At 51.2% G+C, this 24,284-nt stretch overlaps 1 protein-coding gene across 3 annotated transcripts in view; it reads left to right on the top strand.

Annotated features, from left to right (window-relative positions):
* Nucleotides 1-24,284, top strand: part of SULF2 (sulfatase 2) — a 141,073-nt gene that overhangs the window by 89,290 nt on the left and 27,499 nt on the right. For all 3 annotated transcript variants that reach the window (XM_030848796.3, XM_030848792.2, XM_030848791.2), the window contains exons 4-7: nt 2,523-2,674; nt 14,793-14,962; nt 19,537-19,687; nt 20,887-21,062. In XM_030848796.3, the coding sequence (XP_030704656.1) occupies nt 2,523-2,674; nt 14,793-14,962; nt 19,537-19,687; nt 20,887-21,062 (649 nt within the window). The remainder of the gene's footprint in view (nt 1-2,522; nt 2,675-14,792; nt 14,963-19,536; nt 19,688-20,886; nt 21,063-24,284) is intronic.

The following is a 24,284-nucleotide window of genomic DNA, read 5'->3' as shown; positions in this document are numbered from 1 at the left end:
CTGTCCTACCACGTGAAGGGAGGCTGCGCCCTGGGCCTTCCCCCGAGGCTGCTGGGGGTCTTCCCTTCCTATTTTCACCTCCTCCTCGTGCCCACATCCTTCTAGGAAGCAGTTCATCAGCTCCTCCGTCATGAGCACTCACTTCCTGGTCCTTTGTGCCAGGGGAGGATTTCATGGAAACGCTTGCCTTTGCCTAGAGCCTGGGGGATTCTGGAATCCAGCTGCTTAGGGGCTGAGGGGTCTTCCTACCCCTGGGCAGTGCCGGCCATCTGCCAGGTGTCCAGGAAAACCCCATAGAGGGCTCCGGCTCCATGGCAGCCTCTCCTGGCCCAAGCCTCTCTTCTCTGGACCAACAGGTCTCAAGCAGCCCTTCATGCTTTCTAGAAGGTTCTAAGTGGAAGGGCCCATCTCACCTCTGCTGGCATCATAGCAACCCTGGCCCACTCCTCCTTCCTCTATGCATGTTCGCCTCCCCGTCTGTCTCTTCTCATCTTGGGCTCTGAATTGACACCTACTAGACCCTCGCTTTTTGCCAGGAGGGGTGCTGAGCCCTCTGCTTGCAGCATCTCTTCCAGTCCTTCCATAGCGCCGCTCTCTCAGCAGTGGTTCTCTGAGTGTCTCGGAGCCCCAGTGCCCTCATCTGGAAGAGAGGGCTGGCCTAGCGCCTCTGTCTCTAGAAAAACTCTCACAGATTTTTCCATTGCTAAAAAATGGCTTTATAGGTTATAATTATTAAAAATCACACTTGCTCACTGAGGAGAAAAAAAAAGAACAAAAAAGTATCGCAAAGATCTTGTGTTACCTCACCACCCACAGAAAGTTCGGGGGTGTATCCCCGTCCCGATGAATTAGGGTGATTCTTTTTTTTTTTTTTTTTAATTTATTTATTTATTTTTTTATTTTTGGCTGCATTGGGTCTTCATTGTTGGGTCTTCGTTGCTGCGCGCGGGCTTTCTCGTTGCGGCGAGCGGGGGCTACTCTTCGTTGTGGTGCGTGGGCTTCTCATTGCAGTGGCTTCTCTTGTTGCAGAGCGCGGGCTCTAGGCACGCGGGCTTCAGTAGTTGTGGCACGCAGGCTCCGTGGTTGTGGCTCGCGGGCTCTAGAGCTCAGGCTCAGTAGTTGTGGTGCACGGGTTTTGTTGTTCCGCAGTATGTGGGATCTTCCCGGACCAGGGCTCGAACACGTGTCCCCTGCATTGGCAGGCAGATTCTCAACCACTGAGCCACCAGGGAAGTCCAGGGTGATTCTTTCTTTAAGTAAGCTTTGCTGGTGGTGTGAAGCGCGCCTGCAGAGACGTGCACTTTAGCTGCTCTAAATGCCCAGCTCCGTGGAGTTTCACCAACTGAACCACCCGTGTTCCAGCAAGAACTAGAACAAAACCATCATCACCCGAGAAGTCCCGCGCCCCCTCCATCCCCCTCGCCCCACGTCCAGCAGTAGCCACGGCTTTTCTTCTCAAAACCATAGATTCCTTTTGCCTGTCTTTGAACTTCATGTAAATGGGATCATACTTTTATATCTGCTTTATTTCTCTTGACACTGTTTGGTTGTTGTGATGTGTTCGTGTTAGTGAACGTGGCACTAGTCCTTCTTATTTCTGTGTCATGTTCGGGTATACAGACATGCGGTGTATTTCTCCATTCTTGTGTGGATGGACATCTGTTTTGTTTCTAGTTATTTGCTATTGTCAGTAGTGCCGCTATGAGCCTGTCCTGCCTGTGACTTTTGGCGAACCTAGGAATGCATTTCTTCTGAGTAAATACCCAGGATGCAAATCGCTGGGTCAGAAGGCGTGACTATGGTCAAGTTTAGCAGACGCTGCTGAGCAGTTTTCCACCGCACCTGGATCGGTCTGCACGTCCACCTGCAGCGTGTGAGAGCTCCAGATGCCCCATGCCCCCACCCACAATCGGTCTCGGTCCATTTTTTAAATGTTAGCCCTTCTAGACGCCGTGTAGTAGATAGAATCCAAGGGGGTCCATAAACTTGAGTGGGAAAAAATGATGCTCTGGTTTTCCCTGACCTACGACTGACACTTGACATTTGCTTCAGTCCTGAATGTAAGCCCCTAACCACGGTGCATCGGCAGAATCTATACGTTGTCATCGTAGAAATCGCTGGTGTTTCAGTATTCCGTTGCAGTTGCTGTAGGTGTCGCGAAATCAAATATTCTCACTCATCACTACTTTGAAATGATCATTCCTTGCAAGGTCTTGCGTTTAATCTTCGTTTTTTTTAAGGACACGTTACTATATGGCAAATTCTCCTAATATTTTGATAACTGTATTTCAAAATAATTGATTTTCTCTGTAATCTTCTATATTTTATTTTCTGCGCGTGAGAACATTTGAGAAGGGGGTCGTAGGCTGCACTTGCCTGCCAAAGGGCTCCGTGGCTCAGAGGGCAGTGCTGTCGCCAGGCTCTGGGCCTGCCATGGTTTAGAAATGGCTGTCGGCTGACGGACAGAGATGGCTTTTGCTCTCTGTGTGCTCACGTGGCCTCCTGGTCCTTCTCCCCTCCAGCTTTCTTTGGGAAGTACCTTAATGAATACAACGGCTCCTACGTACCGCCTGGCTGGAAGGAGTGGGTCGGCCTCCTTAAAAACTCCCGCTTTTATAACTACACACTGTGTCGGAATGGAGTGAAGGAGAAGCACGGCTTTGACTACTCCAAGGTGAGTCCCCCTTCCTGGCTGGGAGAGGCGGTGGGGCTCGGCCCTGGCGATCACGACACGGGAGCCCGACTACCTGGGCTCAGACGGCGACACTTATTACATGTGTGACCTTGAGCAGCTTACTTACATCCTCTGCTTCAGTTTTCTCATTTCTCAAATGATAGTCTCTGTTTCTAGGAGTATTGTTTTATTTTTCATTTTTTGAAATTGAAGTAAAGTTGACTTACAATATTGTGTTAGTTTCAGGGGTACAGCAGAGTGATTCAGTTATATTTTTCCAGATTATTTTCCATTATAGGTTATTTCAAGATATTGAATATAATTCCCTGTGCTATGCAGTAAAGCCTTGTTGCTTATTTGTTTCGTGTGTAGTGTTTGTTAATCCCGTGCTCTCATTTATCTCTCCCCCCATCCCCCCATCCCTTTCCCCTTGGGTAACCATAAGTTTGTTTTTCTGTGTCTGTGAGTCTGTTTCTGTTTTGTATTAGATTCATTTGTTTTATTTTTAGATTCCACATATAAGTGATATCACATATCTGTCTCTCTCTGACTTACTTCGCTAAGTGTAATGCTAGGTTTATCTCTGTTGCTGCAAATGGCAATGTAAGAGTGTTGGGTTTTTTCAATTGAGATATATTTGACATACAACATTGTGTAAGTTTAACACATACAACATGCTTATTCGATACATGTGTATAGCGCAGTGTGATTGCCATTGTCATGTTAGCTAAACCTTTATCACGTTGCATAACCTTTTCCGTTCTGTGGTGAGAATAATTAAGACGTAGTCTCTCTTAGCAAGTCTGATGTCTATAATACAGTACTGTTGCCTAGAATCACTGTGCTGTGTATTAGATCTCCAGGACTCACTTATTTACTAGTTGTAAGTTTGTCCCTTTAAACAACACCTCCCCACTTCTCCCACCCCCCGCCCCTGGTAACACCCATTCTACTTTCTGTTTTTATGAGTTCAGCTCTTTTGAATTCCATATACAAGTGATATCACACAGTATTTGTCCTTCTCCGACTTACGTCACTTAGCATAATGTCCTCAAAGTATGTCCATGTTGATGCAAATGGCAAGATTTCCTTCTTTCTCGGGACGGAATAATGTTCCATTGTGTGTGTGTGTGTGTGTGTGTGTGTGTGTGTGTGTGTGTGTGTGTGTGTGTGTGTGTGTGTGTGTGTGTGTGTGTGTGTGTGTGTGTGTGTGTGTGTGTGTGTGTGTGTGCCCGGTGATATGAGGGTACTATTTTATAACATTTTGCCAAAGCAGAACTTTCTTACAGAAAGTGTGCATATAGAGTGTACAGTTCAATGAATTTTCAAAAACTGAGCAGACACATGTAACCAGCGCTCACGTAGGTCATGAAGTTCCCCTCATGTAACTCCCAGCAACCACCGCTCCCAAAAGGACACCCATTACTCAGACTTCCAGCATTGTAGACTGATTCTGTATCCAGCTTTTGTTGCTTAACACTCTTGACATTCCCATGTTGTTACGTGTGAGTGTAGGTCCTTCGTTCTTGTTGTATAGCCTTCCATTGTGTGATTATACCTTAATCTGTTTGTTCCCTAGGACATACTTTTTCTAGTTCTGATTTGTTGAGCTGAGATAAGGTGAGGAGCATAGACCCTAAGTGAATTCTCAGGGAATTCTCACACGTCTGTGCGTCTGTGTAGGTGCCGCCCAGGTCAAGCTGCGGAGCATTTCCAGCCCCCAGCAGGCTCCCTCATGCGCCTTTCCAGCCAAAACCGCCACCACCTCTATTTTGACTTTTATCACCGTGGATTGGTTTTGCCTGTTCGAGAACTTCACATAAATGGAATCATATCATATGTGCTCTCTGTATCTGGCTTTTTTCACTCAACATCACGTCTGTGCGATTCATCCACATGGCTGTGTATGTCAGCCACGTGTCCTTTTCATTGCTATGTAGTATCCTGTCGTATAAACAGATGACAGATATTCATCTATTCAACGACCGATGGATATTTTGGTTGCCTCTGGTTGGGTCTGTTGTGAACTAAGCTGCCGTGAGCATCCTTACACGTGGCTTTTGGTAGACATATGAACCCATTTCTTTGGCTTATCCACCTGGGAGTAGAATTGCTGGGATATAGGATATGTGACATGGTTGAACCAGTTTACACTTCCCAGCCAGAAATGTTTAAGCGTTCCAGTTGCTTCACATTCCTGAACACAGGTATTGTCTTTTTTATTATAGCCATTTGGCTGGGGGCATAGTGGTATTTCATTGTGGTTTTTCCACAGATGTTTTTGAGGATCACATAAGTTAATACATGTAGAGCATGAGAGGAGACCATTGCATATATAGTAAATATTCAGAACATATTAGTCCAGGTCAGACACCAAACTTGCTCTGTAAAGGGCCAAATACTAAATATTTTAGACTTCACAAGCCATAGTCTCTATTGCAACTGCTCGGGTCTTGCCTTGCGGTGCAAAAACAGCCATAGATGATATGTAAACCGATAAGCATGGCTGTGTTTCAGTAAAACTTTATTTACAAAAACAGGCAGGGGGCCTGACCTGGCCAGTGGGTGGTAGTCTCCTGACCCCCGGCTTAGATAATGATGATGATGGTGGTAAGGAGGGAGAGGCTAACACTGACGGTTCATCCAAACTTACCATTAAAAAATATATATCTGGAGACTCACAGATATTCCTGCCCCAACTAAATCTTCAGAATCGGCTCCGGCATCCCACGCAGCAGATACATTATTTCTCCGGTCTGTCAAATCCACCTCTTTGTCTTCCCCATTCCCACTGCCACTAGCCCTGGGCCTGACTTACTGTCGTAACCAGGGTTCTCTGATGACGATTCCTTGGGGCCTTCCTCTCGTTGTCTCTAAAACGCCACACAAGGCTCCTAGGCAGAAGTCACCAGGGGACAGGCCGTCACGCAAACAGGAGAGCAGGCTGGGAGCAGGTGAGACAGCGTGGAGCGGGGGGGCCTGTGGAGGACTCAGCTGTCTAAGACGGTGCAGCAAACTCTCGGATCAGGACTGTCTGTCCCACGTAGCATTGTGGGCCCGAGACGGCCAGGTTTTCTGACTTTTCAACAGAAGCCACACATTTGTATATTTTTTTTCCTGTGAAGTCGAATTTTTAAGGATTGACAGCTAATTCAGACATTTCTAAAATACTGCATGAATCAAGGTCACCTGAGGCCCAGACCTGACCCATGGATTTGCAGCCCATTGTATTCTGCTGCCCGTTGCCCTCCAGGGGCTGTGCAGTGGACTGGGGGTTCAAAGCCTGACTCTGAACATATTGTGTGCTGTTGGATATGTTACCCATTCCTAAGAGCCTCAATTCCCAAATCTGGAAAATGGGCACATCCTAGCATCTTAATAATGGGCGTTCCTATTTACTGAGCACCTACTATGGTCCAGGCACTATGCTGGGTGTTTTATATACAATATATCTAATCTTCACAACAACCATATCAAGTGAGTGCACTAGTGGGAGTTGATTACATTAGTCATTTATTCCCTCAACAAGTATTTATTAAGAGCCTACTATGTGCCAGGTGCTGGGTATCCAAGGATGAACAAAAACAGACCCAGGTACCGTCCTCATGGAGTTTGTGGTCTAGAGGTGGAGGTGTGTTATGAACTGTGAAGTGATGGCACCTGTATTAGAGTCAGAACACCACACATACTGTAGAAGCGCACACGCACACACACGCGCACGCCCGCACACAAGCACATCAGCCCAGTCTCCTATTTTGTCATCCCCAGTATGAGCCATTTCAACCAGACCAGCCTTGTCAGTTGTTACAACCATCTCAAAACCTTCACTAGTGCTTCCCTGTCCTGAGTTTATCCAAGTTTTGTCTGTCTTCTCTTCCATGAAGCGTTTCTGGATTACTCTAAACTATAGGAGTTATCCTTTTTTTTTTTTTTTTTTTTTGGTATGCGGCCCTCTCACTGTTGCGGCCTCTCCCGTTGCGGAGCACAGGCTCCGGACGCGCAGGCTCAGCGGCCATGGCTCACGGGCCCAGCCGTTCCGCGGCATGTGGGATCTTCCCGGACCGGGGCACGAACCCGTGTCCCCTGCATCGGCAGGCGGACTCTCAACCACTGCGCCACCAGGGAAGCCCGAGTTATCCTTTTTTTGAATCAGACTGGCCTCTTTCAGTTGTTTGTGAGCAGAAATGAACAAAAACTCAAATCAAAATGGCTTAATTGAAGAGGAAACATATTAGCCTTTTTAATAACTGATCCAGCAGTAATGGCATCACACATGGCTGGATTAGGCAGTGGTTTCTCACTCCTTTATATTCTGTTTTCTTCTCTTCGACCTCATCCACAGACTGTATGTCTGTCTCTCTTCTCCTGGTACCAATATGGCCATCCTTGCATCCTCTCAGCTTCCTGCCCAGCTGCAAGCATGGGTGTCTCCTTCCCAGGATTCCTAGCTAGTTTCATGGGCTCTGGATCAGTCACATGTCTGTCCCTGAACCAACCAGTGTGGCCAGGGGAACGCAGTGTTCTGATGGGCTGTAAATCACACGCTGCACTCCTGACCCAGAGGAGGGTGTAGCGGGAGCCCTACCACTGAGCTCAACCCTGGAACATCAGCTGAGAATAGAGCCCCAGATAAAAATGGAGAGTTTCCACTGGAAGGAGGCTGACTACATGCTCAACAGCCAAAACACACCCAATCCCACTCCCCTTCTGGGAACACCAGCACATCTGGGGAGCCCTCCCACCTTTGACAGGTAATCACCGCCCACGTGTCCCCTTCCTGAGTGTAAGTCTGATCAGTCCAGGCCCCAGGTGGCAGGCACCACACGTGACATCACCTGGGCAGTGCCCTCTCCCTGACCCTCTGTCTCCCTCTGCACATAGTAGGCCTGCCTTCAGGAGCTCCCGAATGAATTGATTCCAGAGTCCTGGTTGGGGGGATTTAGCAACTCTGCTGGACTCCTTGGCAGTACAAAGCACAGTCTCTCAGTGCAGAACATACCTTTTCTCTCCTCCCAGCCTCAGTGCAGGCAGATTCTCCAAATACCCAGAAAAATCCACTCCCTCCTTTTTAAAATTCCTCACCGTGTCCACGCCTGGCCTCAGCACAGCCCAATAATGAAGTCATCCAGGGATACTCCATCCCCTTGGCGCTGAGGATGGGACATGCAGTGGCTGCTTTGTCACCCCATTTCCTACCATCCATACATCTCGGCCTGTGAATGAGAGGAGCCCCTGTGCCAAAGGTGGGAGAATTCCTGGAGCCCCAGTTACCAGAGGCCTGGAAACGGAGGGGTGGGAGGCCCTGTGGGGTCAGAGCTGGCTCAGGTCCAGAGTTCAACTCCCAAGGGTAGCGGTGGGCAGCGGAAGCCAGAGCACCGGGAGGGAACAGGAGTGAGCTTGGAGTTTCCAGCTGAGGCAGAGCTGCGGGGCGGGAGCCCCACGCTCTGGGAGGCCCAGTGCCTCCGTCAGGTCAGAGCATCATGCTGACACTGACCTGGGGGGCCTCGGCGGGAAGCCCAAGTAGGGAGGAAGTGGCAGCCCTTCCCAAGAGCCCCTCAAAAGGCCCTCTGAGGACTCTGTCCCACATCGCTAATCCCAAAGGTGGGCAGATGCCACCAAAGGGGTCCTCGTGGCAGAGTGGAAAGAGAGGCAGTGATGATGAGAAAAGAATAATGCAGAGCCAGCACTAATGGTCGAAGAGGGCGGGAGAAGGCAGTGGAAGGGAGATAGGCGTGACCAGGTCGGGAGATGGAGGAGGGTCCAGGTGAGTCGGCGGGGGGGGCGCTCTGCAGAAACGGCGGTCCCCAGGAACCTGAGTGCACCCCCCCTCAGCCCAGCATGTGCACTTCTCTCTCTGTCTGTTCTGGAGAAGCCTTCCTTGTGTGCAGAGCGGGTATAGCCAAGCTGTGGGCTGCCACTTTGTCATGGAAAGAAATCAACCAAGAAAGCCCAGTAATGCGGGAAGCGACTGAATGACCGTGGAGAAGTCTGGAAAAAGACAAGGGGGATCTGTGCCTAAAGCCATCAGAAAAGCTTAGGACATAAGGCTGAGTGGGAAAAGCAAGTTTCAGGACTCCTTCAGGTCCCTGGTCAGATGTTACCCTCCTAGACCACCCTGTATTCAGGGTAACCCCCCCTCGACCCCCCCATCACCACTGATGCGCCAGACCTATATATATATCGTGGATTCATGCGTTCATCGTGCTCTCATTCGAATACAAGGCTCATGAAGACGGGAATGTGCGTTAATCTCGTTCACTGCTGTGTGTTGGATGAATGAATGAATGTACACGGTGTGATAGGATTAATGTAAAAAGATGCATAAAGCGATATACTCTAGCGTATGTAATAACACATCTGGAGAGACACTTATTTCTCAGTAGAGGACAAAAGAGGCCAAGATTGGGAGTGGGGATGAGAGGAAATCAAAGGGAACTTCAGCTTCGTTTGTACTGTTTTAATTTTCACAAGGAAAATGCAGGCGTTGTGATTCCTGAGGACTGATGGCTAACACTCTTTTAGAGGGTATCACGCACCAGATACCGCTGGAATCGTTGTACACGAATTAACCCATGCATTTCTCACCAGAGCCTATGAGGTGTCTGCTGTTACTATTTCCAATCACCAGAGGAGGAAACTGAGGCCCAGAGAGGCTAAGTAACCAGGCCACACAGCTAGTAAGGGGTTCGTTCAGGATTCGAACCCAGGCCATCTGGCTTCAAAATCCATTCTCTAAACTACAGCCCATGGGCCAGCCTGCCAACTGTTTTGCTACAACACTTGAGCTTAGAATGGTTTTTGCATTTCTACGCAGCTGAAAAAAATCAAAAGAACAGCGATTTTCATGACATGTGAAAATTACATGAAATTCAAATTTTAGTGTGCGTGGATAAAGTTTTACTGCAGCCAGACGCGCCCATTCATTTATGCAGTTGCTGCTTTTGAGCTTTAATGGCAGTAATGAGTGATTGTAACTAAGACTTCTGGCCTGCAAAGCCTCAAATATTTATCATCTGGCCTTTTACAGAAAAGGTTTGTTGAGACCTGCTGTAAACCACCATCTAAGCCTCCCATTAATCTTTTTGTTTGTGGGGGAAAAAAAGAGAGAAACCAGAGAAGAAACACAAAGGCCTGAGCTCTAGCTCTGAATAAATTGCTTATTAGTTTTGTGGCCTCAGTCTCCCTATCTGTAAAAATGGGCATGGTGTCCACTTCGCAATGTTGCTATGAAGGTCAGTCGAGCAAATACCTGATAACAGTAAGAGCCAGTGTCCATCGTGGGTTCCCTCAGTACCAGCCTCCATGTTAAGTGCTTTATTCACTTAGCAAGTCCATGTCAAGTGCTCTTGTCGCCATCTGAACAAGGGACTGTTATTGGGCCCATTTTCGAGATGCAGAAACTGAGGTGCAGAAAGGCATTGTTTGCTCACAGCTAGCGGGTGATAAAGCTGGAACTTGAACCCAGTGTTTCTGACTCCAGGGCCCTCACCCTTTGTAAAATGATTGCTCCTTAGAGATGTGAATCTCTTTTAAACACAAACTGCTGTAGACGCTTCCGAAGGTGAGGGATCAGCATCATGATTGGGAATGAAAGTTGGACAAACCTGCTGCCCAGGGAAGCCAAGGGCTCAGGAAAGGAGACCCTCTGTCACGCAAGGTTGACTTGCCAAGTGAAGAAAATACGAAGAGGTGGGCTTGGGAGCTGCCACCTGAGGCCGAGACAACCTCCCCTCCTTGCTCCCCCCCACCCCCACCCAGCCTTCCACCAGCTGTCTGAGAGTAAAGCCACAGGTTTCCCGGCACAGCCCTAAAGCCACCCAGTGGCGCTCGGGTGGGGCTTCCCAAGCAGAAAATTGAGTCCTGGGAGCCAGGGGACTCTGATCTGGGGAGATGTCCTGTGACATATGGGGTGAACTGGCTTATCTCACCCAAGTTCAAACAAGAGGCAGAAACTCGAGCTTCAATGGGGCAAAGTGTGAGCGACTCCCACCAGCACCTACGGAAGACACGTTTCTCCCCACACCCGGACCCAGACAGAAAGAGGGGCTTCCTGTCAGCCACGCCCCCCTCTTGTCCTTACAGTCTCTGCCCCCCCCCCGCCTCCACCCCTCCCCAACCCCCCTGCTTCCTTCTCCCCTCTCTTAGCGGCACAGCTTTTCCGCGCCCTGCACGGGACTGTACCCTGGGGACAGGGACCCGCGGCCACACACCCACCCTTAACAGGGAGCCCAGCACCCCGGGAATAGGCACCCAACATCTAAGTGAGCTCAGAAATCATAGCTTCCGCAACAGAAACAGTGGCAAAGGCCAAGCCTGGGAAAGAGGCAGGGAGACTCGCAAGCCCACCTGTCACTGGGGTCCCCAGTCCCCAGGAGCGCCCCCCTCTTCCTTCCCGAGAAATCCTACTGGTAAATGACTGCCTGAGGAGGACAGCCCAGAGCCGCAGGCTAGCAGTCTCCTCGGGTGCACTGCGGTTCCTCTTGGCTACCTGAGCAAATTGTCGAAGAAGGTCGGGATGGTGGGGGAGGTGGGGATACGCCCTCCTGGGTGTCCGGCAGGCTGTCCTTGTCCCTGGCTGCCAGCTGTGGTTGCGAAACTCTGAGCGGAAGCAAAGTCCCCGGGACCCTGGCATCACCGCCGCCCTGCACAGGTGCGGCCAGGAGTACGGCGGTGGGGAGGGGAGATCTAGCTCCCGAATACCCAGGTGTGCCCGCCTCACCTGGGAGGTGGAGTGCGCCTGGCCCAGAGCCAAAGGGAGGCAGGGGGTGACTTCCTCATGGTCTATCGGCCAGTCTCCAGCTTCTAGAAAGTTCACCTTTTGACCTTCATCATCCTCCCACCTGTCTCCCCCTTTCTGTGAATAACTCTGAATTTCTGACTGATCCCAGGCACCCCAGACTCAACCTGTTCAAGGCTGAACTCTGCATTTCCACCCTCGCCCCAACATTCTCCTGGACCCCCGTCTCTGCACCCTTCACCTAAACCAGAAAGCAGGGACGGGGGTGGGGCCTGACTGCCCCCTTCCATGCACCCCACACATCCAGTCAGTGGACATGACCTATCTGGTGGGGTCCGCTCCCAGCTGTCACTGGACAGTGTCACCACTGCCCTGGCCCAGGCCCCGGCCCCGGCCCCGGCCCCCTCGGCCCTCCCTCTGAGCCAGGACTCAGCTCACGTACTGGGACCAAGGGCTGCTTCTCACTGGTCCAACCCAGGCTCATGCCCACCCCCAGAGTCAGGATGGTGTGGTCCCCTCCAGTCCACGTGGGTGGATGGGGCTGCAGGCACCAGTGTCAGATGTCATTGTAGACGCCCTAATGCAGACAGAGGGGACCAGCAAAGGCTTAGCGTAGGAGTGGCTCTGAGGAGGACCAGGAAAGATAGGAGACTCATGGACGTGCAGAAAACCTGCCCCGCCCCCGAGACGGCGTAATGTTCACTGACTCCTGCCGAGAGCTGGCTGCGTGCAGGGCACCGTGTCACGAGCTTTAATCTCTCGGCCCTTGAAGCCCTCTCACACCATCCTTGAGGGGCAGACACAGTAACCACCCCACACGCTTCCTAATGTACAATGTCACAGAGACTGTTGGAGCCCCTCCATCACCCTTCCAGCTCTATTCCTGTCCCGCTGCCCCCTCCCAGGGAGGTCCTGTGGTGGCCGCTTATTCCCACACATGCATTTAATTCTTTTATTCCATATGCAGACATCTCAAACAATATAAAATATTGTTTTGTGTTTTTAGACTTTATATCAAGAGTATCATATCGTACATAGCTCTCTACATATCAGGTCTGTGAGATAGATCCATGTTGATGTGTGTACCTCTAGTTCATTCTTTTTCACTGCTCCATCATTGCATTGTCCTGGTGACGGATAGTATTGGTGGCTTTAAAAAAAAACATGTTTAATCACAGCCAGTCAAGCACATATATGGTTCTAAAAGCGAATAGTGAAAATGGGTTTATTATGAAGAACAGCAGCTCTCTTCCCGCCCCTCCCCACCCAGGGTCCCAACCCCTCCTTTTCACCTAAGAGGGTTTTGCTCCATTTTTAGATCCACTACTAGTTACAAGATATTTCTAACACCTTTAGATCATGTTCCACAGCTATAGCAGCAGCTCTTTGATTTATGTCACATAGAATATTATTTTTAGGTAATAGGTTCTACAGGACCCCCTTATAAAGCCTTTTTTTACTCCCCAAAATTATTCATAAAAAGTATTCAAGGAAAAGTATATAAAGTAGCAAGTGACTTTCTCCCCTCTCTCCCCTTATCCTGGTCCCCAGTTAGCACTTTGGTATCTGTCCTGGATTTTCCCTTGGTGCTCAAAAGCATATGAAGGTAGGGGTTTGGTTTCTCCTCTCTACCCTGCCTCCTACTCTCTCCCACAAAAAAAAAAAAAAAATAGAATCTTCCAGAGTTTGACTCTGTAGCTTGCTCTTTCCCTTAACAGTGTATCTTGGACAACTTTCTACCTCAGTAACTACAGACCTACTGCCTTTTTAATGTCTGCACAGCGCTGCACAGTATGAAAGCAGTGCAAGTTCATTAATCATCTTCCCATTACTGGTCACTGTGATGCAGTGACTGTCCTTGTGCACACAGGCATAGAGCACAGATGTCCCTGGAGGCATGTACCTCTAGAGGCACAGGTACACCTGGAGTATGTATGTATTTGGTACAGTTCACTTCAGGGTGGAAGCTGTAGCCACTTCTTCACCTTTCTCTTTTCTCTAAAATAATATCTCTTTTTGAAAGTTATCATTTTGGACAGAGCTGCTTCTGGAGAAGCAGAAGGTAAATTTTTAAGAACTCATTACCTTCAAAAGAAATCAGCAGCTAAAGATTTACCAAATTCAGGAAGAGTTTAGGCAAATCTCAGCTTCTTAGCTGAGCTTTTAAAGCCCTTGTTTCCTGTCCATCACTTTTCCTCCCACTCTTCTCTCCTCCTGCCCAGTATCTAAGTGGGTCTCACTTTTCTGGAGACACTACTACATGCCCGTGTTTGTGCTGCTCCTTTGATTGTCGCGGCATTGTACCTGATGATTGTTCACCCTCTTTCTATTCCTCAAACACAAGGCAAGTTCATTCCTGCCTCAGAGGCCTTGCATTTTCTGTTCCCTCTGCCTGGAACACTTCCTCTAGGTCAGTGATTCTCACTCCTGGCTGCACATTGGAATCTCCTGGTGAGCTTTTAAAAAGTCCAGTACCCAGACTGAACCACAGACCAATTAAACCAGAATCTCTGGAAGAGAGCCCAGCCATCAGTAAAGCTCCCCTGAGGATTCCAGCAAGCAGCTGAAAGTGAACTCCAATGATATAACAATAGATCTTCCCATGCCCAGTTCCTCATCACTCAGGTCTCAGCTCAAATGTCACCTCCTCAGAGAGGCCCTCCCTGATTGCCCCAGCTAAAGTATTCCTCCCACTCCAGCTCCCAGTTACTCTTTGTCACATTTTGTCTAATTTCCTTCTTCTGTCACACGTCGTCACTATCTTGGCTCTTCGTTTATACGTTTGTCTGCTCCCGCCCCCAGTACAGACCCTCCAGGACTGCAGGGATGTATCCACCCTGCATGATGGTATCCCTGGAGCCTTGAAAAGACGTCAGACTTAGGGACCAGCACTCAGGAGGCCTGGCTGCAACATTTATCAGCTGTGTGACATTAGGCAATTCACTTAACTTCTCCGGGTCTTCATTTCCTGTTCTGGAAAACAGGGTTTATCATCACACCTACATTCTAGAGCTATATAAGAATTAAACAAGCTAATACATGTAAACACAGAACAATTCCTGGAGCACCATAAGAACTCAATAGTGTTAGCTATTATTATTTTAAGATCTATCATGAATGAGTGACAAATTGTAATTCCTCTCCCGTCCTCCCTAACCCCTTCTCTGCTTTTTTTTCTGTTGTGCATAACATCATTTGACATTCCCTGTTTTACTTGCTTATTTATTGTCTCTTTGCCCCTAGACCGTCGGCTCTGCGAGGGATTGTCTATTTTGGTCACTGCTGTGTCCCCGATGCCCGGCACGGCGCCTGGCACATGGCAGGCACTCAGCACGGATGCCCAGCTCCTCACACCTTCTCCTGTCTCTCCCCACCCCCCAGGACTACCTGACAGACCTGATCACCAACGACAGCGTGAGCTTCTTCCGTACATCCAAGAAGATGTACCCGCACAGGCCCGTTCTCATGGTCATCAGCCACGCAGCCCCTCACGGCCCCGAGGACTCGGCCCCCCAGTACTCAAGCCTCTTCCCCAACGCGTCTCAGCACATGTAAGCTTCGGGGCGCTGCCTCCAGAGCTGCTGGGTGGCACGAAGGTGGGAGGGTCCGGCTCGGTCACAGTGATGTAATGACAGAGACGAGGCTGCCTCTTGTCTCTAATCCTCCCGGTTTAAAGAAGCCAGGGACACACAGCTGATCTCTGAGGAAACTGGGATACAGATCCAGTAATAACAATGCAAAGCAGGCAACAAGAGTTTTTGACTTGGGACCCACATCCTCCCACCGAGAGGTCTGTGGGTAGAACAGCATTTCAGGTGTATACCCGTATAATAGTTTTCCTTTGCAATCTGTGTATTTTATTTTGCACATTTTAAAACACTTTTGAGAAAGGGTCCATAGCTTCATCAGACTACTAATATATTCACAGCCTTTATAAGCTGTTGACTCCATGGCAGGCTCTGTGCTAAGCCCTGTACGTTGCAGGGAATCCCTGAATATTCCCAGTGACCCTTGGTGTATCAGTTATCTATTGCTGCATAACAAGTTACCCCGAAATTGAGCAACTTAAAACACCAACGCATATCACCGCGCAGTGTCTGTGAGTCAGGAATCTGGGAGTGGCCTATCTGGAAGGTTCTAGCTCAGGGTCTCCCGAGGTTGCGAAAAAGGTGTCAGCTGGGGCTGCCGCCATCTGAGGCTTGCCTGGGGCTCACTCACACGGCTGCCCCTCAACCAGCAGATCTCACCATCGGGCTGATGCTGTCTTTTATAACCTAATCTCAAAGTGACACACCATCTCTCCCACATTCTATTGGTTGCCCAGACCAGTGCTCCTGCAGTATGGGAGGGGGTACAAGTGTGTGATTACCAGGAAGTGGGGGCTATTGAGGGCTCTCTTGGAGGCTGCTTGTCACACTTGGTATTCCCATTTTACCAACGGGAAAACCGAGGCACAGAGAGATGAGGTAACTCCCCTAAGGTCACCCAGCTGGTAAATGGCAGAGCTCGAATTCAAATCCGGCGCCCATTCCTGCCTCCCATCTCTCTGCCCACCCCTCCAGTCCTCCTCCCTCCAGCTGGCTAGTAAATCCTTCTGGAAAGTTCTTCTGCTTTTCTCTGCCTCAGACCACCTCCTGCTTAGCAGCAATACTCAGCAGCCCTTGCTGTGACATTGGGGCGACAAGGACTGGGTGATTTGGAGTCCGCCTGAATATTCCGGGTGTTTAATTTTCATTGCAATCAGAATGCACTGCCCTCCTCAACCCCCTCGCCGTGATTACTTTCTGACAGAGCCCAGAGTGGCTCCGAGAGGATGAGGCAGTGTGTTAACCTGCTGATCCCCTGGTCTTTGGGGAGCAGGATTTGACAGATGGTGGAGAACTGCATTCCAGGGACTGCAGCACCCCTCTCACTCCGCAGACGGCAGCACTGCCTCTCTGCACATCTGCCGTGGCTGCCCCCACCCCAGCCCTCTCCTCCTGCCTGAGATGCCAGCCTCCCACCCTCACCCACAGCCCACCTTTGAGGGAGGGGGCGTGTGGCCAACTCAGTCCCCCTAAGGGAGGAGCCGCGGAGTGGGGGAAGGTACACTTTGCTTCTTCAGTGTCTCCTCTAAAAGGGGTGCTGGCACCCTGCCCCCCAGCAGCCCTGGAGTTTCATGATGAGATGGTTTGACATTGCCTGCTCATTTATTTTCCCTTTGAAATGAAAATTATAGAAATTGAACATGAGCAACGCCTGCTGCCATTACTTACCCAGAGCACCCCCTGTGCCTTATTAGGGCTATGTGTGAAAGGCTCTCTTATCTCTGGGGTATAATCATTTTCAAAACAAAACCCCAAACCAGAAAGTTCTGCAGCTGGGATGTTTAATTATGACAGTCAGGAGAGCTGAGGAGGGGACAGAGTTCCAGATCTTTCTATCACGAGACTCCTGTCAGAGACTCACCCCATCAAGCCTTGTGCCATGTTCTCGGGCTGGGCTTGTGGGTTCTGAAAAATGCTGCTCGTTGCAATGTGGTCCCACTGCACCAGCCCGGGGCCCCATCCAGCTCCGTACACGCATAGAGATGCAAACAGATGCACGCAGACACACACAGACACATACACACACAGATACAGACACAAATACGCAAAGATACAAACAGATAGATACACAAATGCACACAGACACACAGAACTCAGACACAAACAAAGATACAAATAAATACATAGACATATATAGACACAAATGCACATACAAACACAGGCATATACATGCAAGCTCATATACGGACACACAGATACACATACACACAGATATGCAGACATACACAGAAACACACGCAGATACAAAGATACAAGCACATATACACACAAACGCACATAAAGATAAACACAGATGCAAACACAGATACACACAAACATGAAGATACACAAGCATACAGACACGCACACACAGAAACAGACACAGACACACAAACATACACAGACACACACAGACAATAGGCACACGCACCCACAGCCCCCAGAGCTTCCTCTGACGCGTGGCATCTGAACGGGTTCACGGACGCTCCGTTTATCACGCCTGGGAGCCAGGCCCGAGCTCACATCCTCGGGGTGGGGCTGGGAGCCAGGGCTCCGGCCCCTCGGCCTCCAGACACACGGTGGGAGGGGCCGGAAGGGCCCCCAGCCCAAGAGGGGATGTTATGCTTCAGGCCGGTTGTGAACGAGCAGACATTCCTCGGATTCTTGTGGAGGTGAGGGTTTCCACTCTGTTCTGCAGGCATCTGGGTTCATGTGAAAATGTGACACCATCCCGGGGTAGCAGGGGGAGCCTGGCCTCAAGCAGGGGACCAGAAAGCCGGCCTCGGCCCCAAGCGGGACCCCAGGCTCCGCAGCCTGCTGGCCTCCAGATCCTGCCCGAAAGACGTCTCCAGAGAAACGGCCTCTGAAATCAGACTCTTGACAGACTCACCCCTCACTGTTCTCAAGGGCAGACACCAGCCCGAGAGAATCTAAGAGATTCAGGGATGATTGCTCCAAATTACATCCTGAATTGGGCCCCTGGGGCCACGGGAACAATTTTCCCAAAACCCCCAACAGCCCCGAGGGCATCTCTTTGTGCAGCCCCCGGCCCAGCAGCACCCCTCCAGCTCCTCGGTGGGGGAGGGCGGCGAGGGGGGGTGGCCCTGCTCCTGGGATGTTCTACACGAGGGTCAGGCCCTAAGCCGGCCCACAGGAGAGAGCGGCGTTTCTCATAATCAAAGGGCAGCAGGAGACCAGCCAGAAACTCAAGCGAAGTCCAGGAGGAATCTTATGACTCACCCCCGCTCTACATAGCAACAGTCTCCACAACTGTCAGGCTGCACCACAAGCCGCAGCGTCCTTCCTGCTACCCCGGGGAGGGAGGGGCTGAGGTCCTGACGAAGGAAGGGAGTCTGGGGCCCTCCTACCCTCCCCCATGCCCCGCAGCCCTTGCCCGCTGAAGCGCCTCTCGAAAAGCTTTTTGTCTTCAAGCAGTGGAAACTTCCTCTCTTTGCAGCTTTGCCTGGGGAGGGCGTGGGTAAGACCTGAGGGGAGCCTGACCCTCAAGGATCACCAGACCCAGTGCGAGGGACACCCAGCCTTGTGGGGTTTCCCATTCCGGGAGCTCAAACCCCAGCTCTGCCTTTGGCAAGTCTGTCCCCTCACTGAGCCTCCGTGTCCGCATGTCTCACACAAGGAGAAGGAAAGCACCAGCTCCTAGGACTGTTCTGAGTATTAAATGAGATGATGTAGGCAAACCCTTCTGGGTGTGGCCAGCGCGTGGTCAGTGCCCATTCGGGGCTGGTCAAAGATTACCATGTACTTGTTCGTTTATCATTAGGCATCACAGCTGACCCCACAGCACAAGTCACAGAGGCCAGTGGCTCCACCGTCCACTCAGTGAGACCATGGGCAGGTCTCGGAACTCCTCTGACCCCGTTTCCTCTTTTGTAAATGGGAAATTAAACCACGCGGGAAGAATAGCTGTGACAGCTAAGTCAGAGAACGTGGCGTGTCCCAAATGGACACATTCAGGCACCATCCTTACAGTTTTGCCTATTATGAACCTAATTTTTAACCAGTTTCCTCTTTTTTAACCAAAATCTATTGCAAAAGGAAATTCGGTAGTCACGCCTTAATTAACCACGATAACTGTCATTTGCCATCTACCCAAGGTAACTGAAGAGTAAATGCAGTGCTAGTAAATTAGAGTTGGGTGCTGTGCCCACAGGAGGCCCTCTCCTTCTTTCAAAAGGGAGGCGAGCAGATTCTAGAGAGGTGCTGAGGAGAGCCCGGCACAGACTGAGACTTTAGCCTTCACGTGACGGGCGTGCTGACCGGGCTTAAATGGGAGGGACGTTCTCCCTTTGGGGCTCCAGGTTACCTACGGCTGTGCCCCCCAGTCTTCCCACGTGCACACCCCGCATGTGGAGAGATGCTGACCTGACGTGGGGCAGAGCCCCCGACGCTCTGGCGTCCAGGTGGGGGCGGCTTCACCCTGAGCTGCAGCCCCAGCGCGGGGAAGGCTGCTCCCCTGAGGCGTGGGGGGACCTGGGGGCGGGGCCCAGGCACCCCCCACCCCTGGCCTGACCTGACCTCTGTGCCTGTCTGCCCGCCAGCACACCGAGCTACAACTATGCACCCAACCCCGACAAGCACTGGATCATGCGCTACACGGGGCCCATGAAGCCCATCCACATGCAGTTCACCAACATGCTGCAGCGGAAGCGCCTGCAGACCCTCCTGTCCGTGGATGACTCCATGGAGACGGTAGGCCGCCCTCCTACCCCCAAGCATCCCAGCCACGCCAGGCTGGCAGCCTCCCTGCCCCTCCCCCCACACCCCTCCGAGCATCATCATCTGGAGAGGAATGGAAACAGAGGCAGAAGGAAGAGGCGCCCTTCCGGGCCAGGGAAACAGCTCTGAGCAATCCAGACGAAACCCCTGCCCTCGGGGAGCTTGTATTCCAGCTCTGCTCTGTTCACTGTAGGAGCCGCCCGCAGCTGCGGACGTTTTTTTTAGCAGCTTTATGGGGCTATGATCCACATACCCCCCAGCTCACCCAATTCAAGTGTATGTTTCAGTGGTTTTCATATGTCTGCAGGGTTGTACGATCACGGTCGATTTTAGAAGTTCCATCACCCCAGAGAGAAACCCCGCAGCCCTTAGCCATTACCCCAACCTCCCCCCACCTCACCCCTTCGCCTTAGCCACCTGCTCATCTACTCTGTGTCTCTGTGGATCCTGGACATTTCATGTAAGACGAGTCCTACAATATGTGGTCACTCAGTGTGATGATTTCAAGGTTCATCCGGGTGGGGGCATGTTCAGCGCTTCATTTTTTATTACTATTATTGCTAAATAATACTCCATTGCATGGATATATTTCTTAAATTTTATCCATGACTATTTAAATTCAGTAAAATACAATGACATTTCAAATTTAGTTTCTCAGGTGCACTGGCCGCGTTTGAAGTGCTGAGTAACCAAGTGTGGCTGGTGCCGTAGGTGTCAACACTGCCAGCGTTGCAGAAAGTTCTGTCGCGCAGCGCTGTTGTAGATCACAGACTCCTGCCCCAGGCCATTCACTCATTCACTCATTCACTCATTCACCCAACAGCATTTGTCGAGTGCCAGCACACATGGGACACAGCAGGGAATAAAATGACAGCAGTCCCTGCCCTGATGGGGCGTACATTCTGATGCAGGGACACAGTCTACGAATAAGTAGAAGAGAGGGAGGTGAGAAGTGCTGGGAAGACAAGTAAAGGGGGACAGGAGGTGGGGAGGCTACAGTGATGCATGGGTCAGCCCCAGGGGCCCCGCCGAGAGGTGACAGTTGAGCGAAGACCCGAAGCCGGAGGGACAGGGGCCTGAGCCCCCAGCACAGCATCGTGTTTTGGGACAGTGGGCCGGGCGCACTGCCCGCCTTCCCTCCGCGTGTCCTCACCACCCCGCCTGCGTTTCAGATTTACAACATGCTGGTTGAGACAGGTGAGCTGGACAACACGTATGTCGTGTACACCGCCGACCACGGCTACCACATCGGCCAGTTCGGCCTGGTGAAAGGGAAGTCCATGCCCTACGAGTTCGACATCAGGGTCCCGTTCTACGTTAGGGGCCCCAACGTGGAGGCCGGCTCGCTGTAAGTGCATCACCCACCCCTCCCCAGCACCCCAAAGTCCCAGGGAGGCCTCCAGGCTCCACTGGCACCCGGATGGGCAGGCAGCTCAGCGGGCAGCCCCGTGCCACTCCCCGGGGCGGCACACGATTCAGGCAGGCGGACCTCGGTGCCGAGCGAAACGGTGGTGATGCCACCCGGGGAGGATTGCACACCCCTCTACTGGGGAAGGAGAGGCCGGGAGCTGTTAGCACCTGTGAAAACAGACCATCCATGGTGGGCACTGTGCCGGGGAATCGGGGACCTGGACTGTGTATGTGTCACCACCAATGCATGGGCTTGCCACCTCGACTTCTGTCTGGCCTGAGCGGTCTTTGGGTCTGGAGGTTGTCAGGGAGGAGCCCAGCCATCTCGGCCCGGGCGGCGTCATCCACTGAGATCAGCTGGGCCAGCTTGGCCACAGCGCTAAGGGAAGCAGCCTCCCCCATCCTTCCTCGAGGGCCACGTGGGCCCTTGGCCACCATTGCCCTTGGGTTAACCTTTGAAATGATATGTTCTGGCAGCAAAAATGCCGTGTCTGGGGCAGGGAGAGGTAGAGAGGCCAGGAATCACAGCAGCAGCGTCCTCGGATGAGCCCAGACATCATGGAGACCAACTCGGACGTGTTTTGAAATGCAGATAAGTCACCGCTCAGGTGCGCATCAGGTCTGACTTCCCTCTGAGCCGAGACCACACACGGGCACGGACTTGGCTTTGTTCAGAATTCCTCCCGAAAGGGCGTTGGCGGCGCCGTCTTAGGACCAAGATGTTCCCACCGCCTGGGATGTTTGGTGGAAATTCCAGAAAGCAGACGGTGTGAGCTCTAGCCCAGCCTCATCACTGTTCCTCTGCCAACCTCATCAAATCCCTGCCTGTCTGGATTTCAGGGCCCCGCCTATAATAATAGCTATTATAGCGATAGCTGTGCTGATCCAGTGCTGATTCTTCAGGCTTTGGTCTAAGCCCTTATATCCAGGTAATCCACTTACGCGTGACAGCAACCCTGTAAGGTGGATGCTAGGATTGTCCCTGTTTTAAACGCAAGGAAACAGAGGCACAGGTTAAGTTGCCTGAGGTTACATGACACAGGGGGGAAGGAGCTGGAATTCGTCTCAAAACTGGGACTTTGATATTTGTAAATGTTTTTCCTTTTTAGGTAAGAATATATAGGACCATTAAAGTCACTGGGATTATTTGCTTTCGAAAAACGAAGGTGGACAGAACTATAATCCAGCATCTCTTATTGTATTGGTCAGCCTCAGAGTCTGTGATCTGGTTCTTAGGACCCAAAACCACAGAGAAAGAGAGTGCTAATGTCAGACTTGGAGCTGACAGCCAGGACTCCTTGAGTTGTGAACGGAAATGACTCTCAAACTGAACAAGGCAAATAAAATAGGATATGAGGAATGCAGTCACTAAAGTAACTGGAAAGTCCAAGGTTAGTGCTGGCTTCAGGTATGGTGGGATCCAGCAGTCACACAATGACAACAGGAAGCTCTCATTTTCCATCTCTCAGTCCTGCATCCTCTGAATTGGCTTCATTCTCAGGCCAGCTTTTTTTCTCATGGTGGCAGGGTCACCACAGCCCCAGACTTTTAGGCCATTCCGCTTGGGAAATGGCCTAAAAGTGGTTTGAACGGAAGCCCTGAGGCTGACTCTCACTGCCCTGACTGGTCACGTGTCCATCCCTGAGCCACTCACTGTAGCCAGGGTGATAGAAAACCTTGTGTGACCAGGCTGAGTACATCAGGCGGTGGAATCTGAATGGGGCCAGGTAGTGCCTCCAGAAGTGGAAACTATTCCCACCAAGCAAGGTGTGGGTGCTGGGTGGGAAAAGCAGTCCTGTCCGTCCCACCCAGCCTGGGGGCAGCAGGACCTGCGGACAACCTCAGGTCAATCCAGCTGCTAGTTGCCAACATTCACCCTGGCGCCCCCTCACCCAACGGACTTTTCCAGCTCCCTCCTCCTGCCTGATTAAGTGGTCTGGTCACGCCTCTTGCCAGCTTCAAGCCCCTCCACCAGGCAGCCTCACCCACCTTCCCCAGCCTCACCCCCATGACCACCCCAGTGTCGCAGGAATGGGGACCCCTTCCAGAACCCAAGAGTGGGCTCTTGTCTAACACTCAGAAAGGAATTGTCTGAGGAGACACAGGTACTGACAAAGCAAGAGAGAGAGCAGCCTCACTCTCTCTCTGAGACAGGGGAGAGCAGGAGGGTCGGGGACCCCAGGAGAACTGCTCTGCCACGTGGCTCACAGTCTGGGGTTTTACGGTAATGGGGTTAGTTTCCGGGTTGTCTCTGGCCAATCATTCTGACTCAGGGTCCTTCCTGGTAGCCCGCACATCGCTCAACCAAGATAGATTCTAGCGAGAAGGATTCTGGGAGGTTGGTAGGACATATGGACTGGCGTCTCCTCTCTCCTTTTGACCTTTCCCGAATTCTTCTGATTGGTGGTAGCGTGTCAGTTCCGCGTTCCTTACCAGGACCTCCTGCTGTAAGATAACTCATGCAAATGATTACTACCTGCCTGGTCAGGACGGGCGGTTTCAGTCAGTGGTTCCCCTGAAACCAGCACACCTGACTACCTGTCCAGTGTTCACAAGGTGCTGGGCTAGAGAGAGAGAGAAAGTGAAAGACATCCGAGACCCTCGGACCCAGGCCCTGCCCCCCAACCCCAGGGAACCAGACAGGGGCCGGGAGGGCACTGTGCCACCTTGATGGAGAATGTGTCCATGCGGCCATGATCCATCCAACCGGTGCAGACCCTGTGCCGGGCACAGCCTGAAAGTCACTTAACCACCATGTCGGGAACACCCCATGTAGAAGCAGGACACGGAAGAAGTGACAGACGCATGGCAGCGGTAAATAACAAAACTCACTTAACTAACACTTACTGAGCACCTACTGTGTTCTCTAAGTGTAAAAGTACTACAGATAGAGAAGTGAACAAGACAGACAAAAACGACTGCCTTCCCATTAGATTCTAATTGGGCAATAGACAACCAACCAGTTAAATGAGTAAAATACATAGTAAAACGCGAGCGTGACAAGGCTTCAGGAGCAAGACAGAGCAAAGAAGGGGCTGAGCACGGGGAGGGGTGCAGTTCTAAATGGGGTCCTCAGGAAGGGCCTTGTGTCCGTAATCTGTGCTGTGTAACAAATCACTAGAAACTTAGCAACTGAAAGCAACACACGTGCTTTATCTCA

This window comes from Globicephala melas, chromosome 15, assembly GCF_963455315.2.
Source record: "Globicephala melas chromosome 15, mGloMel1.2, whole genome shotgun sequence".
In the NCBI taxonomy this organism is placed as follows: Eukaryota; Metazoa; Chordata; class Mammalia; order Artiodactyla; family Delphinidae; genus Globicephala; species Globicephala melas.
This window is presented reverse-complemented; position numbering and strand designations above follow the sequence as displayed.